The 23,865-nt window shown below is 39.4% G+C and overlaps 3 protein-coding genes across 5 annotated transcripts in view; 2 read left to right on the top strand and 1 right to left on the bottom strand.

Moving 5' to 3' along the window:
• Positions 1 to 993: 993 nt before the first annotated feature.
• On the bottom strand, positions 994 to 12,987 carry prok1 (prokineticin 1). Of its 3 annotated transcripts, none has more exons than XM_088289537.1 (4): positions 12,883 to 12,987; positions 4,567 to 4,755; positions 2,167 to 2,292; positions 994 to 1,506 (listed from the first exon to the last, which is right to left on the bottom strand). In XM_088289537.1, exons 2-4 carry the CDS (start codon positions 4,639 to 4,641, stop codon positions 1,384 to 1,386), a joined length of 324 nt encoding a protein of 107 aa, XP_088145663.1. In that variant the 5' UTR covers positions 4,642 to 4,755; positions 12,883 to 12,987; the 3' UTR covers positions 994 to 1,383. The 3 variants fall into 3 exon arrangements, with proteins under 3 accessions (XP_088145663.1, XP_088145662.1, XP_088145661.1); XM_088289536.1 differs by having other exon boundaries at positions 4,567 to 4,876; XM_088289535.1 differs by lacking the exon at positions 12,883 to 12,987 and having other exon boundaries at positions 4,567 to 5,558.
• On the top strand, positions 7,095 to 10,319 carry lamtor5 (late endosomal/lysosomal adaptor, MAPK and MTOR activator 5). Its single transcript, XM_088292317.1, has 5 exons — positions 7,095 to 7,248; positions 7,422 to 7,581; positions 7,678 to 7,739; positions 9,551 to 9,668; positions 10,094 to 10,319. Exons 2-5 carry the CDS (start codon positions 7,547 to 7,549, stop codon positions 10,152 to 10,154), a joined length of 276 nt encoding a protein of 91 aa, XP_088148443.1. The 5' UTR covers positions 7,095 to 7,248; positions 7,422 to 7,546; the 3' UTR covers positions 10,155 to 10,319.
• slc16a4 (solute carrier family 16 member 4) overlaps positions 12,523 to 23,865 on the top strand; it is a 29,127-nt gene continuing 17,784 nt past the window's right edge. Inside the window, exons 1-3 of the mRNA XM_088289534.1 lie at positions 12,523 to 12,730; positions 12,904 to 13,063; positions 15,267 to 15,352. Coding sequence (XP_088145660.1) covers positions 15,312 to 15,352 — 41 coding nt within the window. The 5' untranslated portion in view covers positions 12,523 to 12,730; positions 12,904 to 13,063; positions 15,267 to 15,311. The remainder of the gene's footprint in view (positions 12,731 to 12,903; positions 13,064 to 15,266; positions 15,353 to 23,865) is intronic.

A 23,865-nucleotide genomic window follows, 5' to 3' on the forward strand; every position in this document is an offset into this window, starting at 1 on the left:
TTAAGTTTATCTCATATCTGACTTAGTTTGAGGCTAAAATTTTTTGGATGAATTGACTTTAGCAGGCTAATTCCAGCATAAAGGCTAAAGATTTCATTTGTGCTCTTATTTTTCACTCTGAGACCTTTTCACAGTCTACGGTCCGCTATCGTGTCATCTTTTTGCTTCTTTTGAGGCTCCGTCTGGTCGCAGACTCAAAGGAGGCCGCTTGATATTTTCCTCTTAGTCCACGCTTTTGCTTGTCTTTCAAAATCCCAGAAGGTTTTATACTGGATTGAGCGTTAAATCTGACATTTGAGTGCAGCAACGACAAGCAAGATAAAAATCACATTTTGCCAACATTGATAAAAGCCGCCACATTGCATGACACCATGACACAAATGGAGTGACCCTTTCTTGTCCAATCTCCTACCGCTGATTGTTATGCCGCACATCATTTTGAGAGCTACGTGAGCGTTTGATTGTTAAACCACATGTTGAGAATGACTGTTTAATGACACGAGGGTGTGATTGTTAGACCATTTGGTAGCTTTCACAATGATTGTTTTGACAGCACAATTGTGTGATTTTAATGTCACAGGTATGTAGCATTGACGGTGATTGTTTTGACAATGAGTGTTGCAATAACTTTTGATTTTTTTTTTTTACTACAAAAGGGTGTGATTGATCTGCTACACATAGCTTTGAATGGGATTATTTTCACAATACAAACATCGGATTATGCCGCACTAATATACATACCAAAAAGTGAACCTGTGCATCTTTGCAGTCAAAACTTGCAATTCACCTATATGTGATTTTCTATAACTTAACATAAGTCATCCATCCATCTCTTAACCGAACCGCTTTTCCTCACAAGGGTCGTGGACATGCCGGAGCATATCCCATCTGTTTTCGGACTGTAGGCAGGGTAAAGCTTGAGTGGATATTAAGACACACACAGCTTTAGGGCATATCAACAAAATATAAAAAGTAGCTCATTTTAAACTTATTCTCAATGTTATGTTTGATAAGTACGTTGGCCATTCAAGAGATGTAAATGTGAATGATGTAAAAGTAAATCGAGCGACAACTGGTCTTGAGCGTGTCATCACATCTTTTAATGGCAACAGCAGTGTCAGTAATTAACAACATTCAGTACAACAAATACATTAATGAGTCACAAAACGCTTGAAAATGCCTGACGTCCTTTCCGTAACTTGTTTTTGGTGCACGGCCACGTGATTCCCTTTGGCATGTGACATTTATTGTCCAACTGACGTAACATTTTGGATTTGGAAAATGGATGGACGGGTCATATTTTTCCCAACACTGCATTAAATACAGAATCACCTGGATGTGTTTTTCATCCCCAAAAGTCTTTCAAAGGATCCATCTGGCTCTTTATTGAAATTCTATGTTCTTGTAGTCTTCGGTGCATCTGTACTTGCTTCCAGCATAGCGGGTGCACACCAAATGGGGGAGGCAGGGGCATGTGTGGTGCTGCCGTTTGCCCGGATAGGGAACCTGCGCAGGGGCAAGAAAGGAGGAAGGGTGAACAGCTCTTCATTCAGTGATGATTTGTCGCCGCCGACTATCAATGACCTCTGCACTTACTGGCGGCTCATCTAAAAAATAAATCCAAGAAATAATACCGTTCTAATTTGTCTGCTGGCCTTATTTTTTGATTGATTTACAAAAAATTAAAAATAGTATTAAAGATTAGAATTACAATTCATCAAAATATGAATAAAAAATGCATTTAAAACAATTGCATTTATTTAATGACTCTACTGTAATTAGAAAATCATCAAATAAAAAAATAAATACATATAATAAGAAATACTTTGATTAAAAAGGTGGCTGGACTAATTTTTTTAGAGAACATTTTAGGGGAGATCACGCAAACTCCACACAGTAAGGCTGGAGCCTGGAATCAAACCCGGCGCCTCTGAACTCTGAGGCGAATGTGCTAACCGGTGCTTCACTGTGACACCGAAATTATTCTACTTTTTTTTTCTTTATTCCAAAACTTTTGTCTCAATTTACTGAATTGCTATCCTGCGAAATGGGTCAAATTGCAACCCAATAACCCCCGCGCCCTCAGGGAAAAACCCCCCAAAAAAACAGAATGATGTGCGGCAATTATTAAATACGTTACATGATGTGGATGTTTGCATGTCCCACCTTGTGGCTCAGCGGGTGGCATAGGTCACCTTCCGTACCCCTCGGGACGCACATCCTCAGGCCCCTCAGCCACAGACTGACAGCACAGCACAGACCCAAGCCACACTGCAAGTCTCGCTCGCAAGCCTGTAGGCGACACACCTTAGTCACTCACAAATGCCAAATGCTTCTTTAATCGTGCCCTCGCTCTAGCATGTATTTTGAAGCAATTGTGACTCAAATTCAACATATAAACAGTTAAAATGCCTTACATACATTTGGACTCTCAACACATTCCTTTAGGAACATTTTTATGAATTTTTTGTATTGATCTTTTGCATTTAAAAAAAATTCAGATAAAGAGTCATGCGGCATGGGTGGATGACTCGTTAGCTTGTCCGCCTCACAGTCGAGAGGTGCAGGGTTTGGCTCCGGAAGGAAAAGCAGCTCAGATAATGGATGAGTAGTCATTAATCCACTCTCAACCACAGTGAAAAAAAGACAACCAAGAAGGGGTTGTATTTTATTTTGATAAATTATGGCTCCCAAAATTTGCATGATTTGCTCCTATACTCTGGTTTCCTCCCACATTCCTAAAATGTGCATCTTAAATTCATTGGAGACTCTAAATCAGGCGTGTCAAACTTTAATTAAGGAGCAATCATCCATTTCTTATGTATAAATATACTTCGATCCACCGTTCACAATTTGATACAGACAATTAATGTAAGAAGGTGAAAAGAAGAAGGTAGCGGTTTCGAGCGCATTCTCTTTTTGGGCTCCAGTACTCTAGAACTCTCTATCTTCTCTCCATGACATGATGAAAGCTGTTTTGGTGGAATTGCATTTGGACTTCCATGCGCCCACGCACATTTTGTACTGTTTCATCGCTCTGATCTATTTACAAGCGGCTATCAATTCCAGCCAGGATATCGTTCCCTCCGGTGGATGTGAAGGAGGAGGAGGATGTGGTCTCCACGCTGTCATGCATAATCACTTTTCACTTTATATCGCAAGACATCTTTTGCATTGGAATACAGCACATGAGCTTGGCTTTAGTTTGTGCTGAAGCGGATCAAATAATTCTAGTGGATAAATATCATGGGCATGGTGATTGCGCTTGAATAAAGTTGACAAATTTGCACCAATGTAGGACAGCATAGAGTTTAAGTATGGATTTGCCTGTCAATGAACAAAACCAGGATTGCCTGACAAATGTATCCAATAATTAATTCATTTTTTCAGGTGGAGTAAAGGATCGTAGTTAGTAATTGTGAAAGATGTGCTCTCAAAGTCCTTACTTTGTTAGGTATATGTTTATGATGTCATACTTTGTTACATGCATGCTTATGATGTAACGTTCCTTTCATCCTTTGTCGCCTCATAATAAAGTCTTCACTTCTTCCACACTGTCAGACGAGACAGGTTGTGTGTAGTTATTCCTCTGTCAATACAGAAATTCTGGTTTGCTGATCCTGAAAATAGTTGGACGCGATACTACTGCTGCGTAGTTACTCTCTGCCAACAGTAATGCTACTAAAAAAACACAACTTGTATTTTGGGGGGCTAAAACAGTTGTTTAAGTTGGAACATTAAAAAATTTAAATAGTCATCATTTTTATATTAATGGCTACATTGTTCGATAGTACAAAAAAAAAGTTTTTATTTGTTCCAAGACCATTTGTTAAGTTGTTTTTACTCATACTTTTAAGTTGGGTACAATACATAGGACAATTAGGTCTGTAAATTCTTATTTCTTTGTTGTGAAATGTGGGAAAGCCATTTTAATCCAATAATTTGTGTTGTACTGCCCAACTCCAAATTTGGTTTGTTGCCTTGAAATTTTGAGTTTTTTCTACAGTCACATTAACAAGCTTTATTCATTAAATTTTTTTTCAAGTTTGGTGGGCCGGATTAAAATGGGCCGCATGTGGCCCCCGGGCCATAGTTTGCCCACGCCTGCTAATATTGCCATTTATGAATATGTATCGTAAATGTAAATATACAGTTTGTGCATCTTTATCATTATAAATTCATTGCGGCTCATGCTGGTGTGTGCGACATGGCCACTAGGGCGGCAGTATAATACATTCATGCAGTCACAAATGAAGAAGTGTTTCACAACCGTTGTAATTAAACCAGTAATGAATAAGATGCATTTGCTTTAGTTTTCATGGAAAAAGCACATTAAACAATATGAGAAACAGCCTACGCATCGCAAAGCTGCAATTTAAAACTAGTGAAAATCTTTGTGCAGGGACATTTCTGGCCATTAAAAGTTTGAAAAATAACTTTAGAATGACATTCTTGTCAACAATTATAAGAGTTTGAATGATAACAACTGCCAATCAATTTAACAGATTTTCAAAAACATACCAATCTGAAATAAACATAAAAATAATAAATATGTTAATAACTCACTCCTGTGATGACGGCTCCTCTGGACCAGCTCACAGATGCAAGGAGGAAAGACAGCAGCACCACTTGGAAGCTCATGATGACAATAGATCCTCTTGTGAAGCTTTCCCGCAGTCACTCACGCTGCCCTACCGGCTCGCTTTATCCACTCGGGCTCCCTCACCTCACTTCAGATCACCTCCCACCCACTCCCTGTGTGAGGTACCCCCACGGCCGATTCATTAAATGCATTAAATCCACAAGCTGCTGGACGGAGGTTCCTTGGTCTTTGCTTCTTGCGTGAGGTTTTCAAACGTCTGTTTCTGTGACTCAGCTGATTCAAAGAAAACTGGAATAAATATGGGAAAGTTCTACAAATAAAGTCTACACACCCCTGTTCAAATACCAAGGTTTTGAGGTGGGAAGAAAACTGTGCCTATCAAATAAACTGTGGAATTTAATTGAATTTATTTTCAAAATGTTTTTAAGAGGTGAAGTGAAAATAGACACCAGAGATAAAGTGGTTGCACAAGTGTGCGCACTCTCTTATAAATCGGATGTGGCTGTGTTCAGATTGAGCCAATCACATTCAAAGACGTTAAATGGGGTCAGCAAACACATGCCGCCGTTTAAAATGCCTCTGATTCACCCCAAAATAAAGTTCAGATGTTTACATAGGCTTGTCATGATATCAAGTTTCTCTTTAAATTAGAAAGCTTAAACTTCTGTGTTAATTAACATTGATTTCTACATCAAACTACCGTGAATTTCCAAACATGATTTCACCAGATTTGAACAAAATCTGCCACGGTTGATCTTCTTGCCCATAATTCACAAGGTACATTTGGGACATTACTGCTCATCACGAATGCAACAGTGAAGCATGGTGGTGGCAAACATCATGCTTCTGGGCTGCTTTTCTTCAGTTGGGGCCTCCGACAAACTCGAGGGAATCATGAACATCTCAAAATAGCAGTCAGTGTTAGCACAAAATATTCGGGCTTCTGCTCAAAGACAAACAAAAAAAAAATCATCAAAAGCCTACTAGAAAATCAGAACTTTATTTGGGCTGAATCAGAATCATTTGAAATGGAGATAGGTGTGTGCCAACTTCCATTTAACGTCAGTTTGAATGTGAGTGGTTAATTCTGAACACAGCCACACTCCAGTTGTAAGAGGGTGTGCACACTTATGTCATCACATTATTTTAGCCATGAATTTCAGTCCGCATACCACCAAATTATGGGTCCAATCTCCATTTGGGATTTGACTCTTTTGGTTGATTTTGCAAGGTTGGGATGTGGCTGCATGCAACCAAACAACGCTATGTCACAGAGGAAGTGTGTGAGTGTGTGTGTGTGTGTCTGGTTTTGATTGAGTGTATAGGTTTCATGAGCATTATTAGGATGCAAACCTGCCGCAGTTCCGCTGATGGATTCATCCAATGTACCAGGCACATAATCATATCGAGTTATTTCTGCCCCGTCAGCAGCGCCGCCTCTGAGGCTCGCCTGTCTTAGGGCTGACTAATCATCAGAATCCATCAAAATAATGCTATACAAATAAAACGCTCTGGGTTTATGCCCATCACATTTACGTCATATCTTATGATCAATACAATGCCTCATGTGAGCAATAGTTCGACATTTTCATGAGGATGTCTTAGAGAAGTGGTGCTCAAACTTTTTTCACATAGTAGGACTTCCCCTACCCCCCAAAAAATCATAGCTCTTCAAATTCTACCATCATAACCAATTACAAATATGGTAAGGCAATGGTTTTATTGCTGTAATGTATGTTTAAAACAGTATTATTGTTAGCCACTGTAACATTATGTACTGTTTGAATATTGACGCTGATCTTAAAGATTGGAAAGTAAAACACTCTTTAATTAATGGTTAAATTAAATGTATTGCAGGTAAAATTTCTAAATCTTACTTAAATAAATGTTCCAAAAAAGGTAGTTCTTAACAATTAAATACAAATATATTGTCGCTAAAAGTAAATACAACATAATTGCAAAATGTACCATATTTAAAAGGTAAAAAAAATGTACTGTGCTGAATTTATGGGGAAAAAAGCATTTAAGCAAGCTCCAAGCTTCATTTTAATGATAGATTGTATCTCGTCTTTTAAATTATTATTTTTTAATTCAGTGATTATTTTGAATACTACAAGAAAGGCCCCACATAGCACAAGTGTAGAGTACCATACTTTGAGAGTCACTATACTGTAATAGAATATGACTCTTATTCAACCTGTTGTAGGCAATTGCCAAGGGTCGGATGTGAAGGGAGCCCTCCTGAAAGACGGCTGACATTTGTCCATATCAATGACAAAACAATGGGACTGCTTTAGACACTGCGACAATCCAACTAGTACTTCCTGGATCGTCCCTAGTACAAAATAACGTGTTACATAAAATAAGTTTGAATCTCGAAATTAATTTGAAAGATAAATAACTAAAGCTATGTTTGTTTATTATCTTGCCACTTATGTTTTGCCATTCACGGTCTGTGTCTCCCTCGCGTCGCCATTGTCGAGTGACATCACATTGAAATCGCTTGGTTAACTTGGAATCCTTTTTTCCACCCGACTTCGCAACGGGCCTCCCAATTTAAACGAGCGTTCTTGAGCACATTTCCTCGTCCGACTTCCGACTTTCCTCGAATGCAGCACTCGTCCATTCATATATTAACCCGTGGTGTGAGTACGTTTAACAGTCTAATATTTAGAACATGTATATTGTGCATACATTCTGCAGCAGGAACAGTATTTGCACCATAACATTTGGAAATATTTTTTCCATTTTCGTGTTGTTCGTTTGCGGTCGTGGTTGTGCTGACCTTTGTTAAAACGCGTTTCTTCATTTTCTTCAGCCCGCGTGGCGATTCGTAGTGTTGAGCACGTGACCTGCAGTCAGCTGACTTCTCACCGGAAAAGCAACAAAATATCAACAAGTCGCCCAATTTTCTTCCATATTTCTCTTATTTGATTCATTGCAATGGAATCTACACTGGAGCAACACCTCGACGACACGTAAGACATTAATAGTCCCTCTCTGGTTTTGTATGTTTAGTATTTACGCAAGAAAACATCATTTTTATTTATTCTCTTCCGCCGCTTGGTTCGCAGCATGAAGAATCCAGCAGTGGTTGGGGTTCTTTGTACGGACGAGCAAGGACACAACCTGGCATGTAAGTCAACTTTCATGTCACAAGTCATTTTTTTCTCGGCTCAGCTCAAAAATAGATTTCAGATTTTTCCAGGAACTTGTATAACTTAAGGCTGGGTTATCGAACTTCTTCGAGCACACCATTGCCAAAACAACTGTCACATAAAGTACCGAACACATATCATGAAATCCCAAAGTGTATTTCACTAAATACGTCACTAGTTCATTATTCTAAAAAAAATGGTAACTTTTTGATTCGAAAAGGGAAACATTTCTGTGCTGAATGAGAGCGAAATGAAGTGAGCAGTGTGAGAACAATTTCAGTGTAAAAGTATAAACGTTTCAGTATTGAATATGAGCAAAAACAAGTCAGTTACATGTGTGAGTACAAAAAAAAACTGCACAGTGCAGACCTGGGCAATATGACTGAAAATTATATGACATTATAAGTATTTCCAATAGATCGATACCTATTTATATTGAATTTTCTTTCATTTTTTTATACTATTGAAAATAACAAACTGGAGAAAAGGGCTGGCTTTAGATTAATATGTTTTAACACAATACTTAACAGTTAATAAGAGGTTAACGCAATGCTTCTCAATTATTTTGTTACGCCCCCCACCAAGAAGAAAAAAAAATTGCACCCCCACCACCCACTCTCTGCCGCAACTTTAATTAATAGCATTTTCGTTGCGAAACAAACCTACACCGTAGAGTTAATACTCGCTGCGCTCAATGGGCAAGGAGAGCTCCACTGCCAACTACTGGAGTGGATGTGCAATAACACTTTATTGTAGTACGGCGAGAAAAAAACATGTTCCACATGGTCACACGCACCCCCCCTCAGCATTGTTCCATGCCCCTCCAGCCCCCCCCCCCAACAATTTGAGAAGCACTGGGCTAAATTAACGATGTGGCAGCTTCTTCATTGGTTTACCTGTGTTTGGAGGCGGCTGCATGCTGCCTACGACATGCGCAATTCTGGGGTCGGGTTTGCTCTGATTTATTAATTTTTTTTCTTTCGATCGAAAAATGTTTTGCAACGGCATTTTCCATTGATATCGGTCACGTGTCAATCACTATACATACTGAATTATCGCTCAGCCCTAGTACTGTGTGTGCGTCTGTGTGTGGGGGTGTGCGCGCGTGTGGGGGTGTGTGCGCGTGTGTGAGAGATAGTGGAAAAAATCATATTGTGTGAGTACTTGTTTTGAATGAGACTGAAAAAAATCATGAGTCAATGTAAGATTGTTTTTGATTTGTGTGCGAGTAGAAAATAAACAGTTGGGTGCTGGAGCCTTTCCCAGCTGTCTTCGGGCCGTAGGCGGGGTCCACCCTGAATTGGTTGCCAACCAATCAATACAATTTTATTTTTATCGCGCATTTCACAACAGATGGAGCTGTAACAAAGCGCTTTCCATATGGTGTAACATAAATTAGCAGGTAATAAGAACACAAATTAAAACACAAACACATTTACAATAGATTCCAGAAGAACAGCAGAACAGGGAGAGTCTCATGTTGAGTCAAAAGCTAAAGGAAAGCTTTTCCCCTTAAATGAAACCTCTTATTTTACCGTTGTAGGTGGCAATGCAGATGACAAATGATGATAGACATTATTAGAGAAGTGACATGATAGACTTTTTACTGCCTTTGCGATATATCGTCTTCTACATATAATGTATTTTATATCGTCCAGCTCTATTGTGTGAGAGCATTTAATAGTATATACAAGCTTTGAAGTAAGAATAATGTGTTAGAGTGTTCCAGTTGTGTATTTCTGACTGATGTGTTGTCGACATTTGTTGCCTTTCCTTGACCCCCAATCAGGCCGCGGTTCGCTGTCAGATGAGCATGGGGGTGTGGTGTCGGTTTTGGCTAAACAGGCTGCTGCTCTCACCAGAGACCCGACGGACACGCCCACCGTATGCCTGGAGTCCGACTCCGGGTGAGCGCCAGCACTAATTTTGTTAGTCTGTCTGAAATGACTGACACAAATGATTGAACTTCTTTGCGAGCATCAGCCTTTTGGAGATGTGGATGAATAAAAGTGTATGAACTGCAACATGGATTGAATTTTGTTTGTGTGGCTAAACTGCCACCTAGTGGCAACTCCCTCAATTTCCAGTGATGTTTACTTTTTGGAATCTTTAATAACATTTGTGGTGCCCCTAGAACAGAATTTTGTCCAGTGTTTTCATGTTTGTTTTATTTAATAAATGTCTGTCATGATGCATTTTGAGTCGTGACATTTAGACTAAATATTTATCATGTTCTAAATGTATAGTGAATTGCAATGCTTTACATTGCGCTGTTACCAGGATGATTTAAAAAAAAATATGCATTTGTGCTTTCTTCCTGTGTATATTTTAGGAATATTTTGGTGAGGAGTCATGGGACTGTCACTGTTGCCGTTCACAAGATTTCCTCCTGAAAACAACTTGAAAAGAAACTGTACAGAAAATCCTGCAATGTTTGTCTGTCCCAAACATATTTGTTTGTCCCCTTGAGTGTGTAATTCTGTAATTATTTTCATGATATGTACAGAAGTGCAGTTACGAGGATGCGCCTTCTTTCAGAATTATAACCTTGATCATGACACGTGTCATTTTTGAAGTCATCATTGGACATAAAGACTTGAAAGTGCATCTGTCTGCTTAGCATGGTTAAAAAAACATAATATAGCTTTTTTTTTAAATTAATTAATTATTTTTTTTTTTTAACACTAGGGATAATACAAAAAAGAAAATCAACATTCTCATTTCGGTGTTATTGGCGACTAAGCAGAAGTTATAAGCGTTTGTGTAATGACATTAAAAATATATATACAATACAATTTTATTTATATAGTGCATTTCACAACAGCTGGAGCTGCAAAACAGTGCTTTCAATATGCCGTCATATAAATTAGCAGGTAATTAGAACACAAATTAAAACACAAACACATTTAAAATAGATAGCAGAATAATAGCAGAACAGTGACAGTCTCATGTTGAGTCAAAAGCAAAAGAATATTATTTTTCCCACTAAATTTAATTTGTTAACTATTTTATTGCTTGAGCAATTTTAAACAACCTTAGCTGTAACGACGAGCTTAACCTATTGAACATACTACGTATTATTATTTTTTTCTTAATTAAAATATACTGCAGTAATTTTATATTTTCAGATATTGCCGCTGTTTGGGGGCGTTGAATTCAACACCCGATAAGCAGAAGTTTGTCAGAAGATATCTTTTAGGGTGTTTATCGTCATACCCAGTTGAAGTTTACTGTCAAATTCAACATCAAAGATTAGTTCAAGTATCTGTCCAGCCAAGATGGCCCATTTTTCAATAACTCAGTTTGCGTACATTTATTTTTAACAGGAAACTGGAATTAGTTATCATTTTCTTTTTTATCCATTAATTTTGGAGAAATTAGGAAATAAGTGAGGATTTGAAGCGCCTCCTTTTAATGAGAAATATGGCCACGCCCCCTTCCGTTCTCCCCATACTGTGAGTCATTGAAGGGACCGATTACAAACTCTCCAATGGAAAGCTTTTATACTTTCACAGGTTGAAGTGGACACGAGTAGTAATGTGCATTTGCATTTTGATGGCGATCGGTCGCCGTTTTAGACGACAGAACTGACTAAGCAATCAATATTACAACGCTAGTCTCCGTGCTGTGATGTTGACGCTGTGACCGGAAAAACAAATAAGCCTATCTCCAAAAAGTGGCGTGCCAATTCGTGTAAATCTCATCACACACACACAAACACACACAAACAACAGAGTCTTTTGGGGTGGGGATTTTAGTGCTGATTTCATTTTTACATTCAAACCTAATATATAGGTGCCAATTTGAAGATAATATAAGTGTCCCTTTAAGTCTGTTCCGTTCTGTTATGCAAAATGTATCGGATGACATGCAACTTGGCTTTGCAAATGTATTTTTAGTCAAACCTCACTTCACTCGATCCTCGGTGGGACGAGTTCGAGTGCTGGATGCACTAAATGATTTCTTTCGGTAGCCTTTTGTAAAAGAGAGACAATAGACTGCGACCCATTCAAATGTGTCTTTGAATTTTTTTGCGTCACTTTTGCTGTGTCGGTTGAGAGGAACCAAATATTGACTAATATTACTGTTGTTTCCGGAGGGGTAACTTGTGACAGGCTGTACATTATATGTATAGGTGTTTTATATCAGCATTTATACTTCCGCCTGTTGACCAAGGCGTGGACACCTGAAGTTGTAGCACAGTATCCATTGCATGAAGTAAGAAAATGGCTAAGAAACTATTTCACTCTTTATATTCCTTTCAATTAAATCATGACGATGCGTTTTTTTATATATTGCAATATTATATAGTGCATAAAAAAATACAAAAAATGTCATTTCGTTTTTAGGAGGTTGGAACAGATGAACCGCAGCTGTCACAATCCTTTGGCCGCCTGCTACACCGCCGGCGGCCAGTTGGTGGTCTCAAGTTGTATGTATGGGTGCTCAGACGCCACTCAAATTTATTTAGAATTAATTCTAAATTACTTCTATCAACAGTGACGGTTCTAGGATGAGGTCAAATTGTAATAATAATAATGATGATGATGATGATGATGATGATAATAATAATAATAATAATAATAATAATAGTAATAATAATAATAATAATAATAATAATAATAAACGGGGATCGGAAGGTTTAAATACGACCAATCTGTGGTGTCTCTATCACGTGAACGAGTGCCGCTAAACCAACCCCACTTCAGCCCCATGTTGCCAAATCACCCTCCATCCAGTCCCCCCTCCCCCGGCCCCTCTGATTGACTTGCAAGCTCGCAGTCTTGGAACAGAAGGTCAGAGGATGCAGAGTGGACGCGGCCGCCGTGTGTAGAGGTACAAGCAAGATCCCGGGCACGAGGCAGAGCCCCAACACCACCACTACACCCTTCTCCCCAGGCCCCCAATCTCCAAAAGTGCAAAGTTATGGCCGCAGGAGTAGAAGAGTCCCCAATGGCGCGCCTTGCAGGTTTGGGGTTCCTTAATTCTCTCTATAATCTTCTTTTCACACGACTATCGACTATTTGCTTTGGCTTTTCTAAAAATATAATAAGTTATTTCTGGCTTTAAAAGTGCGTCTCCCCCCCGCCCTCTCCTCGACGCCCCCCCCCCCCCTCTCACCCTCGTTCGCTCTCCTCACAGGTGGCCTGCAGATGACGATGACATGCGCTGACTAAGTGTCACTCTGCGTCCGCTGGGAGGAAGAAGAGGACGGCTGTGAGTAGAGGGGGCACCACACCGACGCTACCACCATGCAACCCGGCTGCGCTCCGGAGATAACAACTGGCAGCTACTGCATGAGGTAAGCCCCCCTTTTCGCACCCCGTGCGATAATAATGCGTCTTGCGTGTAAAGCGCTCAAACTCGGCGTTCACTATAGACTGTAATCGCTCCCTTCCTCAGCACAGTAATGTCTGCTTTGCACTGCACTGCAAGTCTGCAGCAATGTGCAGCGAGTGGTGCCTTGAGTCACGAATTGATTTCGTGCCGCTGCCATACCTGAGACTACTCGTATCTCAGATCGACTTTCTCTACTGAAATGAATAGAAAAGCCGTTATTATGTTCTAAATGTCCCAAAACACCAACAGTATTTAATTTTTTTTTTTTACAAAAATTCAAACATTAACATTTATTTGTTCTAAAAATGCAATGGGTATTGACCCGCTAACATTTCCGTGTTAAACGTACAGGGAGTAAATTTGACCTGTTGACATTTTTGGGGGTTTTAAGCATGCAATAGATCAAATCTATCCGTTAACATTTCATTTTAAACATACAACCAGTAAAATTGACCATTCATATTTTGGTTGCATATTTATCACAAAAAAAAAAACATGAGTCAAATTTACCCATTAACATGTTTCGGTGTTAAATATCTAGCCAGAGGGCGGCACGGTGGAAGACTGGTTAGCACGATGGCCTCACAGTGAGGCCATCCTGTGTGGAGTTTGCATGTTCTCCCCGTGCCTGCGTGGGTTTCCTCCGGGTACTCCGGTTTCCTCCCACATTCCAAAAACATGCATTGTAGGCAGTTTGAACACTCTAAATTGCCCCTAGGTATGAGTGTGAGCGCGGATGGTTGTTCGTCTTTGTGTGCCCTGCAATTGGCTGGCAACCAGTTCAGGGTGTCCCCCGCCTACTGCCTGAAGATAGCTGGGATAGGCTCCAGCACCCCCGCGACCCTAGTGAGGAGAAGCGGTACAGAAGATGTATGGATATCTAGCCAGTAGGTCAATATGATCTGTTAACATTTTTGTGGGTTTTAAACATGCAAAAACTGACCCATGAAGGTTTTGGAGTTTTAAAGTATCTTTCCAGCCAAGATGGCCCATTTTTCACTAACAAGCTCAGTTTATGTTTTTTTTTGATCAGCATACTGAAATCAGTTATCATTTTCTTTTTTATCAATTCATTTTGGAGAAATAAGGTAATAAGTGCACCGTATTTTTGATTATGTGAGATGATCACATGATCTTAAGTTTGATGTCAATAAATCCAAACTATTGTGCAGAACGCTTTTCCACTTTCACCAGTTGAACTGGAAAAAAAGCAGTAATGTGCATTTGAATTTTGGTGGCTTTTGATCACTGTTTTGGACAACAGAACTCACAATTCAAGCAACATTCACAGCTAATTCACTGACTATTCATAGCTTCTCCCTGCTGTTAAGTAGACCCTGAAACCGGAAAAAAATAACTAGCCGAGCTCCAAAAGGGGACGTGATAATTTGTTGTAAATCTCATCACATGAAAAAAAAACCTTAAATCACTACAGAGTCTTTTAAGGGGTAGCATTTTAGTACTAACGTCATTTTGGCACGCAAACCTATTATATAAGTGCCAATGTTAAGATCATCGAAGTGTCTCTTAAAACATGCAGCAGATAAAATTGACCCATTAAGGTTTTTGGGTGCCCCAAATGTACTTGGTAAATTTGTCAAGCCGACATGATCTCAAATCCAAAGAGATACAACGGCACCATTGACTGCCGTTTGTTGGTCAGTACAGTTATGTCAGAGCTTGAATTTCACAGATGAGCTGGGTGAGACTTTTTTCCGCATCTATCCGTTGAAAAACCTACTTTACAAATATAATTGGTAGTGCCATATGGAGTATCTTAATGAAAAATATATTGCATTAAAAATATAATGCAGTAAAATAATAAAATAAAACGCCGTTATTCTTGTTACCGAATTCATCTTCACGTTTTTTTATTTTTTGCATTTTCACCACGCTTTCCTCAGTTTCAACAGTTTGCCGCTTAGAAATGATTTTAACACTCCTGACTGGACTTTATCAACTTCTTCTGCTTCAATCTGGTAAATTTCATCAAAGTACTACGCTTTTTCACAGAGCCAATTTGGCGTCCCAGCCCAGATTTTATATCGCCTCTACCTCTGTGGGCTATGTACTGTCCATACGCTTACCTGAAGGAAGCCAACAGCATTACCATTGTCGGCATGATATTTGTGACATGTTAAACTTGCTTCATTATTTTGCTGCAGGTGTCAAGTCTGAAGCGCTCGAGCTGAGAATGTCGCGCAGAGAAGATGACTTTTGACCTTCGTTCCAAAGCAAACCAGCACAACAGGTGAAACTATTTTCTTTTTGCCCTTTAAAAAAAAAAACTCTCTTGTTTGGTTGGTGGGTCATTCCCTTTTAAACTGTGCCACATTGACATACTGTGAGGAATGATGTGACAAGTTGCAATGGTACATGACAGGACAGAAGTAGTGAGCCAGACAGTACCAAAACACCTGTAAAGAATTCTGTTTGCAAATGAGAGGACAGTCCAGAAAGTTGACTTCCTACTTGTCAAACTAATCCTGCGTGTTTCTCACTCCGATTTTGTCTCCTTCAAAGAAAACACAACTGCTAAAAGCAATAATGTAATGCAGTATACTTCTATTGTAGTTGTGTAGCGTCAAAATCTTGTTGTGTCATAGTTTCATTGTGTAGTTGGGTTTCAGTGTCAGTGTCTGTAGTTTAATGATGTAGTTGTGTTGTAGTTTCATAGTGTAGTCGTCTTCTAGTGTCAGTGTGTGTTCAAATGCACAGCCGAGGTCCTCCGAAGGCCGCATTTTTGGTCGCATGACGCTACTTTCGGCATGACTCGACTGCACGTGGTGTCTAAATTTACAATTAGCCTGTCCAAATTGAAAATCCACAGAGGCTGCATGAGGAAGAATACTTGACGACGTCAAAAGACCCAGCCTGTGAATTGCCCTTTTCGAATTTGGAAACCAGATGCGGTCGAGTTGCCCCGGAAGTGACAAAAATGCGGCCTTCAGAAGTCGGACACTGTGACTTTTTACACAGCCATCGATTGCCAATGCGATTATGCTGCAGTGTTTGTGTAATAGTTTCATAGTGTTGTTGCTTCGTAGTGTCATAGTGTGGGAGTGTTGTAGAGTCAGTGTCATAATTTCAAAGGTAGTTGTGTTGCCGTATCATAATATTGTAAAGTATTGCTGGGTCATAGTGTCATAGTGTTGTGGAGTCATACTGTTGGAATGTAGTAGTGCAGTAGTGTTTCATCCCAGTAGTGTTGTATTGTAGTAGCATAATAGTTTTAGAGTGTAGAAGAGCCATCGTGTAATAGTGTTTTAGTTGAGGAGTTTCTTGGAATTGTAACGTGCAATCGTGGTATTTTAGTATTGTAGTGATGGAGTGTGGTGCTGTATTGTTGTTTTGTGGTGTTGTAGTGTTGTAGTGAAAATGTTGTACGGTGTCATCGTGTGGTAATGTTGTGATCTGGTGTTGTAGTGTCTGTCGTGTGTATTATAGTGTAGTTGCGTCATAATGCAGTGGTGTTGTAGTGTATTAGTGTCGTAGCGTTGTAGTATGCTTCATATGCTGAGCTACAGTTGCGAGAGATCCCCAAAAAAGCATCAATTTATGAGTGGAGCCTCAACTGCCAGCGTGTCATATATTGAGCGCAGAATGTGAACAGTGGACCTGGTCCCCACACCCCCCCCCCCCCACACACACACACCCACACACACACCTCATCCCCCACTACCACCCCCCATGACACTCAGTTCCCCCTGACACCCAACATTGGTTACTTCCATGATGAAAGCAAAATCCTTCAGGGTGAACCAGGAGAAAAATCACAGAGCATCTAAGCGGGGAAATGATAATTAGCAGACAATGTACAGTAGCTGCAGGTGCTAACCACCATTAAACCCACTTTATGTGTTGCTGCCAAATGAGTGTCTAAGTGCCAGGGTTATACTAGTTTTTTATAATAGGATTTTTTCATTCGAGTTATTTCTTATTTTGTTTAGAATTCTCATTTGTATTAGTTTCAGGAGTTCATTTTTATTATTATTTTTTAACATATTTGTTGAGTTGAAATTTGTTTTGGTATTAGTTTTACTTAAAAAAAAAAATATATATACATATGTGTATGTGTCTATAATTTTTATTTATTTATTTTTTTTTTTAAGAATTCTTATTCTATTTTCGGGTCTGGCATGGCTCAGTAGCAGCTCAGTGGTAAAGTAATTGTCTCCCAAACCAAAGGTTGTGCGTTCAATTCCCAACCCTTGTCACCATGTCAAAGTCTCCTTGAGCAAGATACTGAACCACCAGTTGCCCTTGATGCTGCGTCATCACATCAGTAGGTAAATGAGGAATCATTGTTAAAGCCCTTTGAGTATCGAAGGTAGAAAAGCGCTATTTATTATATTCCGTTACAGAATTTTGGGGTGAATTTTAGCTTTAGTGATTTGATTTAGTTATTTTACGTATTCTTTAATAATTGTGAAAAATGCGCTCACACTACCCTAACTTTGGAATTGGAGCACTCCCAAAGTGCAACAATTCGGAGTTCTGTCAATATCCGTATCATATCACATATCGGTGGAGCATGGTGTCAAAGGTTTAATTCCTGTTTGTTAGCATCCAAAACGTATCGTATATAGTTTCTATTCCATGGTTTCAATTGGCGCTTTCCCTCGTATTAGCTCATAGTGGTCTATGCAATTTGCTTCGTTATTGTTTGCTTTGCCATAATCCTTCTGACAGCTGGAATAACAAAACTAATAGATTCGTTTGTGTATGCTAGCACAAGGCAGGGTATATGAGGTCCAGCAAAAAAAAAAAAAAGACAGTTCGGCTTAGAGTGCAACTTATATAATGACACATCGGGAGTTTTGTTCCCTTACCTCCAGGGCGTCAAAAAAAAAAAAAACTTGATCATATGTGTCCACAACCAAATGTAAAGTCTGTACCAGTCGAGACGATGAGACTGTAGAATGGTGATCAGAATCAGTCATCTATCATAAAAATGTAGCAGAATAATGAGACTCTGAGATTTGCAGTTTCTTAAAATATGTTTGCTTCATTTTATAAATTTTTTTTAAATGCATGTACAAGGTGCATTACTTTGGTATATCCCACATACCGCACTTTTAAAATGAACTTAAACTCATTAAATAAATTCAATTAAATTAGTTGGTTGAGTTTTACACAACAAGTTATTTGATAAAACAAGTCATTTTGATCATGCATATTCTGTTTTCATGATCACAATGAACAGCTGAACAATGAATAGTTGTCCACCCTGTCATTCTCGAGAAGCTGCCCCTTTTTTTTAGAAACTCTACAATTTTTATCAGTCACAGTAATACCATCATTTTTATCTTTCTTCAATGGAGGCCGAAACAGTGGCTAGTTGCTATCTATCCATCCGTTAGCTAAGCTGCTTCTCTTCACAAGGGTCGCGGGGGGTGCTGCAGCCTATCCCAGCTGTCTTCGGGCAGTAGGCAGGGTAGACCCTGAACTGGTTGCCAGCCAATCGCAGGGCACCTTTCAGAAATGTGAAATGTTTTTGTTAACCGGTACCCAGTCAGCTTGCTAACTGGGCATTACATATAAATTATTTTCGTAAAAAAAAGTGTGGGAGATTGACTAATATGCATGTCAGCACATCTTCATGTAATGAATATGTTTTTTTTAAATGACCAAACAAACCGTGGGTCACAGTGACCCGTGAAGATTGCTGCTAAGAAAAAAATCTGGCTGTATGACAGCGGGTCCTGAAAGGCACTTTATGTACGGCACTCCGCTGTATTTATGTTTAAAAAGATGGCAGGCAAAAAGCGGGTTGAAACTTCATGTCAAAGTGTGGCCGAGACCATACGAGCAAAGTAAGAAAAACAGTTGACCAAAGTTAAATTCTGAGGCGATCTGGCCCACTTAAAACGGGAGGCTAGGGTTAACATTTCAGGCCGGGGAGACGCTTGGCTGACGTCAAGGTAAAGAAATGGTCGCATCCCCTTTTGGAGGATTGTGAAATCATATGCGAGAACACACTGAAGAGACCCTCGCCCTGTAACGTGAGCCGTGGTTTGGGTTGAGTTAGTCCAAACCTCCGACGTGGAGTTTTTTAATAGCACCCGCAAACACCAAAACACTGTCTGGCCTCAACATGAGATACAGCTGCACAATCCTCATAGCTTGACATTGTGCTTATTTATGCAATTGTGTTCATTCCAAAATGCGTAACCTTTTGAAAGTAACGTGTTCTAAAACAATATAAGTGTCTCTTTACCAAAACCTTTAACCTGTAACAGGTAATCATCATGATTTTTCTAGTAAATTATTCGCAACGCTGGGACTTTAGAAGTGAACTTTTTTGGGAGCTTAACAAGCATTGAGTAAAAGAAGTCATTCATTTACGCCTCATGACAAGTACAGTGTCTGGCCATCACAAGGTTAAAATTAGGAATGCCAGGACTGTACTCAGACTGGAAACAAACGCTCTGATCTTGCTCTCAGACTGAGACGCCACAAAACTAAAATGCCTTATATTGCAGGATATATATTTATACATATTTATTAGGGCTGTCGAAATGAAAGCGTTACCTAAAGATTAATTTTAAAATAATTTACGCAATTAAACATTTTAGATCAATTAACTCAGTTTTATTAACTTCAAAATTAATTTGCATATCTTCCAAAAGCCAAATTCAAACACGATGCCATATTAGCTGTACATCATTAGCGCATCATCTCAGAACAAAACACCCTGCTTAAGTTACCACTGGGCCTTGCAAACCATCAATGCTGCAGTGTGGTGCTTACATCAAAGTACTGTATAATTTTTTTGAATTGTTTCTAAGAAAAAATCCTGTAAAGATGACTCCATTCAGATCGTATTCAAGGATCGCAGAAAGGTATTAGAACAGTCTTTGATTTAAAATATATCTGAAAATATATATTAAATTGATATTTGGTGATTGTACATTAATTACAAGATATTTTTCAAGTAAATACCCGTTAAAAGCTTCACAAAAAAATTGTAGTAGAAAAATGCGATTTACCGCAAATAATTATGGAATCTTTTGCGATTAATTAGTTACAAAAATGTAATCGCTTGACAGCACTAATTGAGATGTGTGGCAAGACGGTAGGAAAAACATGCAGTTGGATGTTAACATGTGAATAATTACAAATTGTTCCTCTAAAAAGTATGCCATGTTCACGAAAAGATTTTGTGTTTTTGAACAATATTTGATGATAGTAAAGACCATTTGCATCATAAGTGCAAGGTGTCTCTTATCAAGTTAAGGACAATGGTGGTAATGGTGTCCATTTTTTGTCCAATTGTGAAACTGTCCGTGTCATAAATGGGAGTATTTTTTATGCGACGTGGGCAACAGTGAAACATTTGTCTGTATTACCGCCACATTTAGACATTTTCCCGCAGAAAGATGCACCAGCTGGACTTTGAAGGGTCATGGCGCGGAATCTTCAATTAGTAAAACAGTCCAAGTCAGACAGTGTTTATGGGGGAGTTGGAAACAAAAACTGTATGAAGACATTTTCCCAGGTTGCCGCAATAATGTGCGCCTTTGAAGGATCATGGGGGAATCTTGAAAGAGTAAAAAAATCTAAATAGTTTAAAAATGACCTGTTTAGGGTGTACAGGTGTACCTAATGAAGTGGCCAGGGGCCGTCCATCATGTGTAAACTATTGAAGCAGGAGTGTGGGCGTGTTGTACGTCCTCGTGGAAGCGTGCCCAAACACGAGGCGGTTAAACCCTCGCCGCGAGGTGCCGTTCGACAACCCCCGTCGCTCGAACCCGCAGACCCTCGGCACATTCCCAAATATGCACTCAGGCATGCTCGGCGGACAACTTATGAAAAGCACATGGGAGGCAAATATTTCCCCAGCGGTACACTGGTCCAATTCATTCCTCTTTTAATCCGCTCTGCGCTCTCTGCCTAAAGGCGTCTCGCTTTCTTATACAAGTCACTTATATTGAGTCAGGCCACTAACTCTAAACAAGATACAGTGCTGCCTTAAAGTTCCAACACAATGCATTCCATGGCTTCCATTTGCTTGACCTTCCAAACAAAATTTCCCCATAGAGATCAATAACATTTGGAATCATTCATTCCAGAGTCCAAAATAAAAGTCTACATCGGGGTTGTGGAAACATTTGTGCTCATGGGCTACATTTGATTTTTAATCATGTGACAGATGGTTTACAGATGCGTTTAAATAAATAAATAAATAAATTATGTAAACCATAAGAAATTGTTTATTTTAAAAACATGTTATATGTCATGTTTTATAATTAGTTCAATTATAACCAAGCAGCCCACATTTTTTGTAAAATAAATGTAACAACTTTAAACATGTGGGTGGCTCGAAGAAAGCACGTTCCTGCGGAATGTTCAAACGTTGACCCACTTCGAGAGTCAATATTTTTTTCTGTTTACAATTTATCACCAGAAAGTTCTGCTTACAATTCTGCTAACAAGGCTGGGCAGATAAAATAAACCACCTTATTTTTTGGACTGGGGGAAAACTTCTTCATCGTGACGTGCCAACACGACCATTTAATGAAGACCCTTAAAATGCATCAGTTTCACGTGGTTCAACCGGCCAACATTTCGGGAAAGCCAACACATTTTCCCAAAATGACCAATGTCCAGCAAACCCCTGATTAAAACGACGTACTAATCTTACCTGTCAAGCAGAAATATTGCAAATTCCATCCCATTTCTAAATCCCGTCGGATGCCTGAGGTCCCTTCTCTCCGTTTTTGTCTGCTAGTCATATGCCGTTAATGGCAAAAAGACGCGGCTGTGCTGGATATTCCGCCATAGTTTCAGCAATAGTTCCTGTAGCTCAATGTGTGCCTGTGAATGCACAAGCATGATTGAAACCTTCTCAGTTGTTTTTTTTCTTGGGTATTGTGGCCAGACAGGGCAACTATTTTTTTTAAACACATCACTTTATTCATGCACTTATGTAATTCCAACGGTTTTAAAAAATAAAAATGTAACAAAATATGATTTTCTAGAAAATTGCAAACTCTCCTTTAATTGATTGCCATTGGCTTGAATTTATCACATGTATTATTTAGTAGTGTTGGGACCAGGAGAGTGGACCTGAGGAGCAGGAATTTCTTGTTGAAATCCTGTTTCGTATTACAGTATGCAAGGATACTCCTGTTACAGAGCGAAAAGATGCAATCCCAAGGTCATTGTGAGGTTTTTGCTCACACCACTGCAGCTCATTGTGCATTCCAGCACTATTGTGTTACACGTCACACGTGTTACAGAAAGACTTGTAAAAATCCCACAGTGAGGCGGCAGTACGCCATGTCCGTGAAGTAAAAGCTGCATAATTCAGGGCCCCTTTTTTTTTTTTTTTTTTTTTTAAATGTCATTGTTGTGTAATGTGTCTAAAAGGGACTGCTGAATGACAGGGCAGGGCTGATGAAAGGCAGATGTGAGGAGCAAGCAAGGCAAGCCTACAGGGTAATGGGTGGGACTCAGCAAGCTGCAAAACAAGGCAAAAAACACTAACAGTCCACGTGGGACCGTCAGACTTTTATTGGCGCGGACGATACTGCGACGCCAGATCGTCTGATGAGCAAGCCTGGTTGTTCATTTTTGTGGTCTGGCCCACTGTGTACGGCGGCCATAATGTATTGGCGCTGTTATCTTTGGAATTGGAGCAAATATCTGACTCTCTGTCAACAGCATTGCGTTTATGTATAGCTTCCCCACTGAGAAGTTGCAGATGATCATCTGCTGCTGAGCTGCAGACCTTCCTCCGGCGGCTGCGTGCGCGTTATCGGTTGTGTGAGAGGTCCCAAGGCAGGTATTATTGATTCGCAACTTTGGACTTTATGTCTTGACGTTAAAACTCCTTCGCAGTGAAAGTTGCAATAAGTCAACTTTAGGGATGAGGACTCGAGAGAACGTCACCGTTTTTGACCATGTGTATCCATCACGAGCTGCTTTGTGTTATTTTGGACCTTGTATCACCATCATCTGTCAAAATAGAAACAAAAACGTTTTCTCGGAATGAAGATCCGATGGCTCTCCTTACAAATACTTCAGTTTAATAGTTACTGTTCTATTTCTCAAGCGGGACAGGAGGAATCGTTTTCTGCTGTATTTCACGCAGACTCGACACATCTGTCATAGCCTCGGTGACATAGAACAATCCTCAAACCATCTTCGGTATGGGACAGGATTAACTTTGTGAGTTTTGACATGTCTTTAGCTTTGTGCATCATTTCTCCTGCGTCATGATAGATGATGGCCAAGAGTGATGAGGAGTGAGCACAAGTGTTGCTTCCACTACGAACACACCACCGATACCTTTGAAGAATATTGAAAGTGTGTTACAGAGATCATGTAATAAATGAAGCGATGCTGCAAATAGCTAACGTCAGAGCACTCCACAAAATAATCACAATCCGTCACCTTAAATTAGCAGGAAACATCTTGGGACTGCTACAAATTCAAAAACAGCAATGACTCGAACACCCCAAGATGGGAAAATAAAACAAGGCCCACCAAGAACCAACTGGAAAAGAGCATTTAAGAAGGACCTCAACTTTCGAAACATTTTAATTCCCTTTGCGGAACAGATTTACAAATCAGTGACTTAATTTGAGGATTAACGCTATAAGATTGCAAAGAATTTATTTTTTTGGGTTAACCCACAGAACTGTGATAAGGGTTTTATTAAAAAAAATATGACAATATAATGATTGAAAAAATAGTCTTATTTTATTTTTCTTTATAGAATCAACAATTTTTATTTATAAAATTCACATTATGTAT

The sequence above is a fragment of the Idiotropiscis lumnitzeri genome, chromosome 3 (assembly GCF_059441095.1).
Source record: "Idiotropiscis lumnitzeri isolate Australia: NSW breed Sydney's pygmy pipehorse chromosome 3, RoL_Ilum_1.0, whole genome shotgun sequence".
In the NCBI taxonomy this organism is placed as follows: Eukaryota; Metazoa; Chordata; class Actinopteri; order Syngnathiformes; family Syngnathidae; genus Idiotropiscis; species Idiotropiscis lumnitzeri.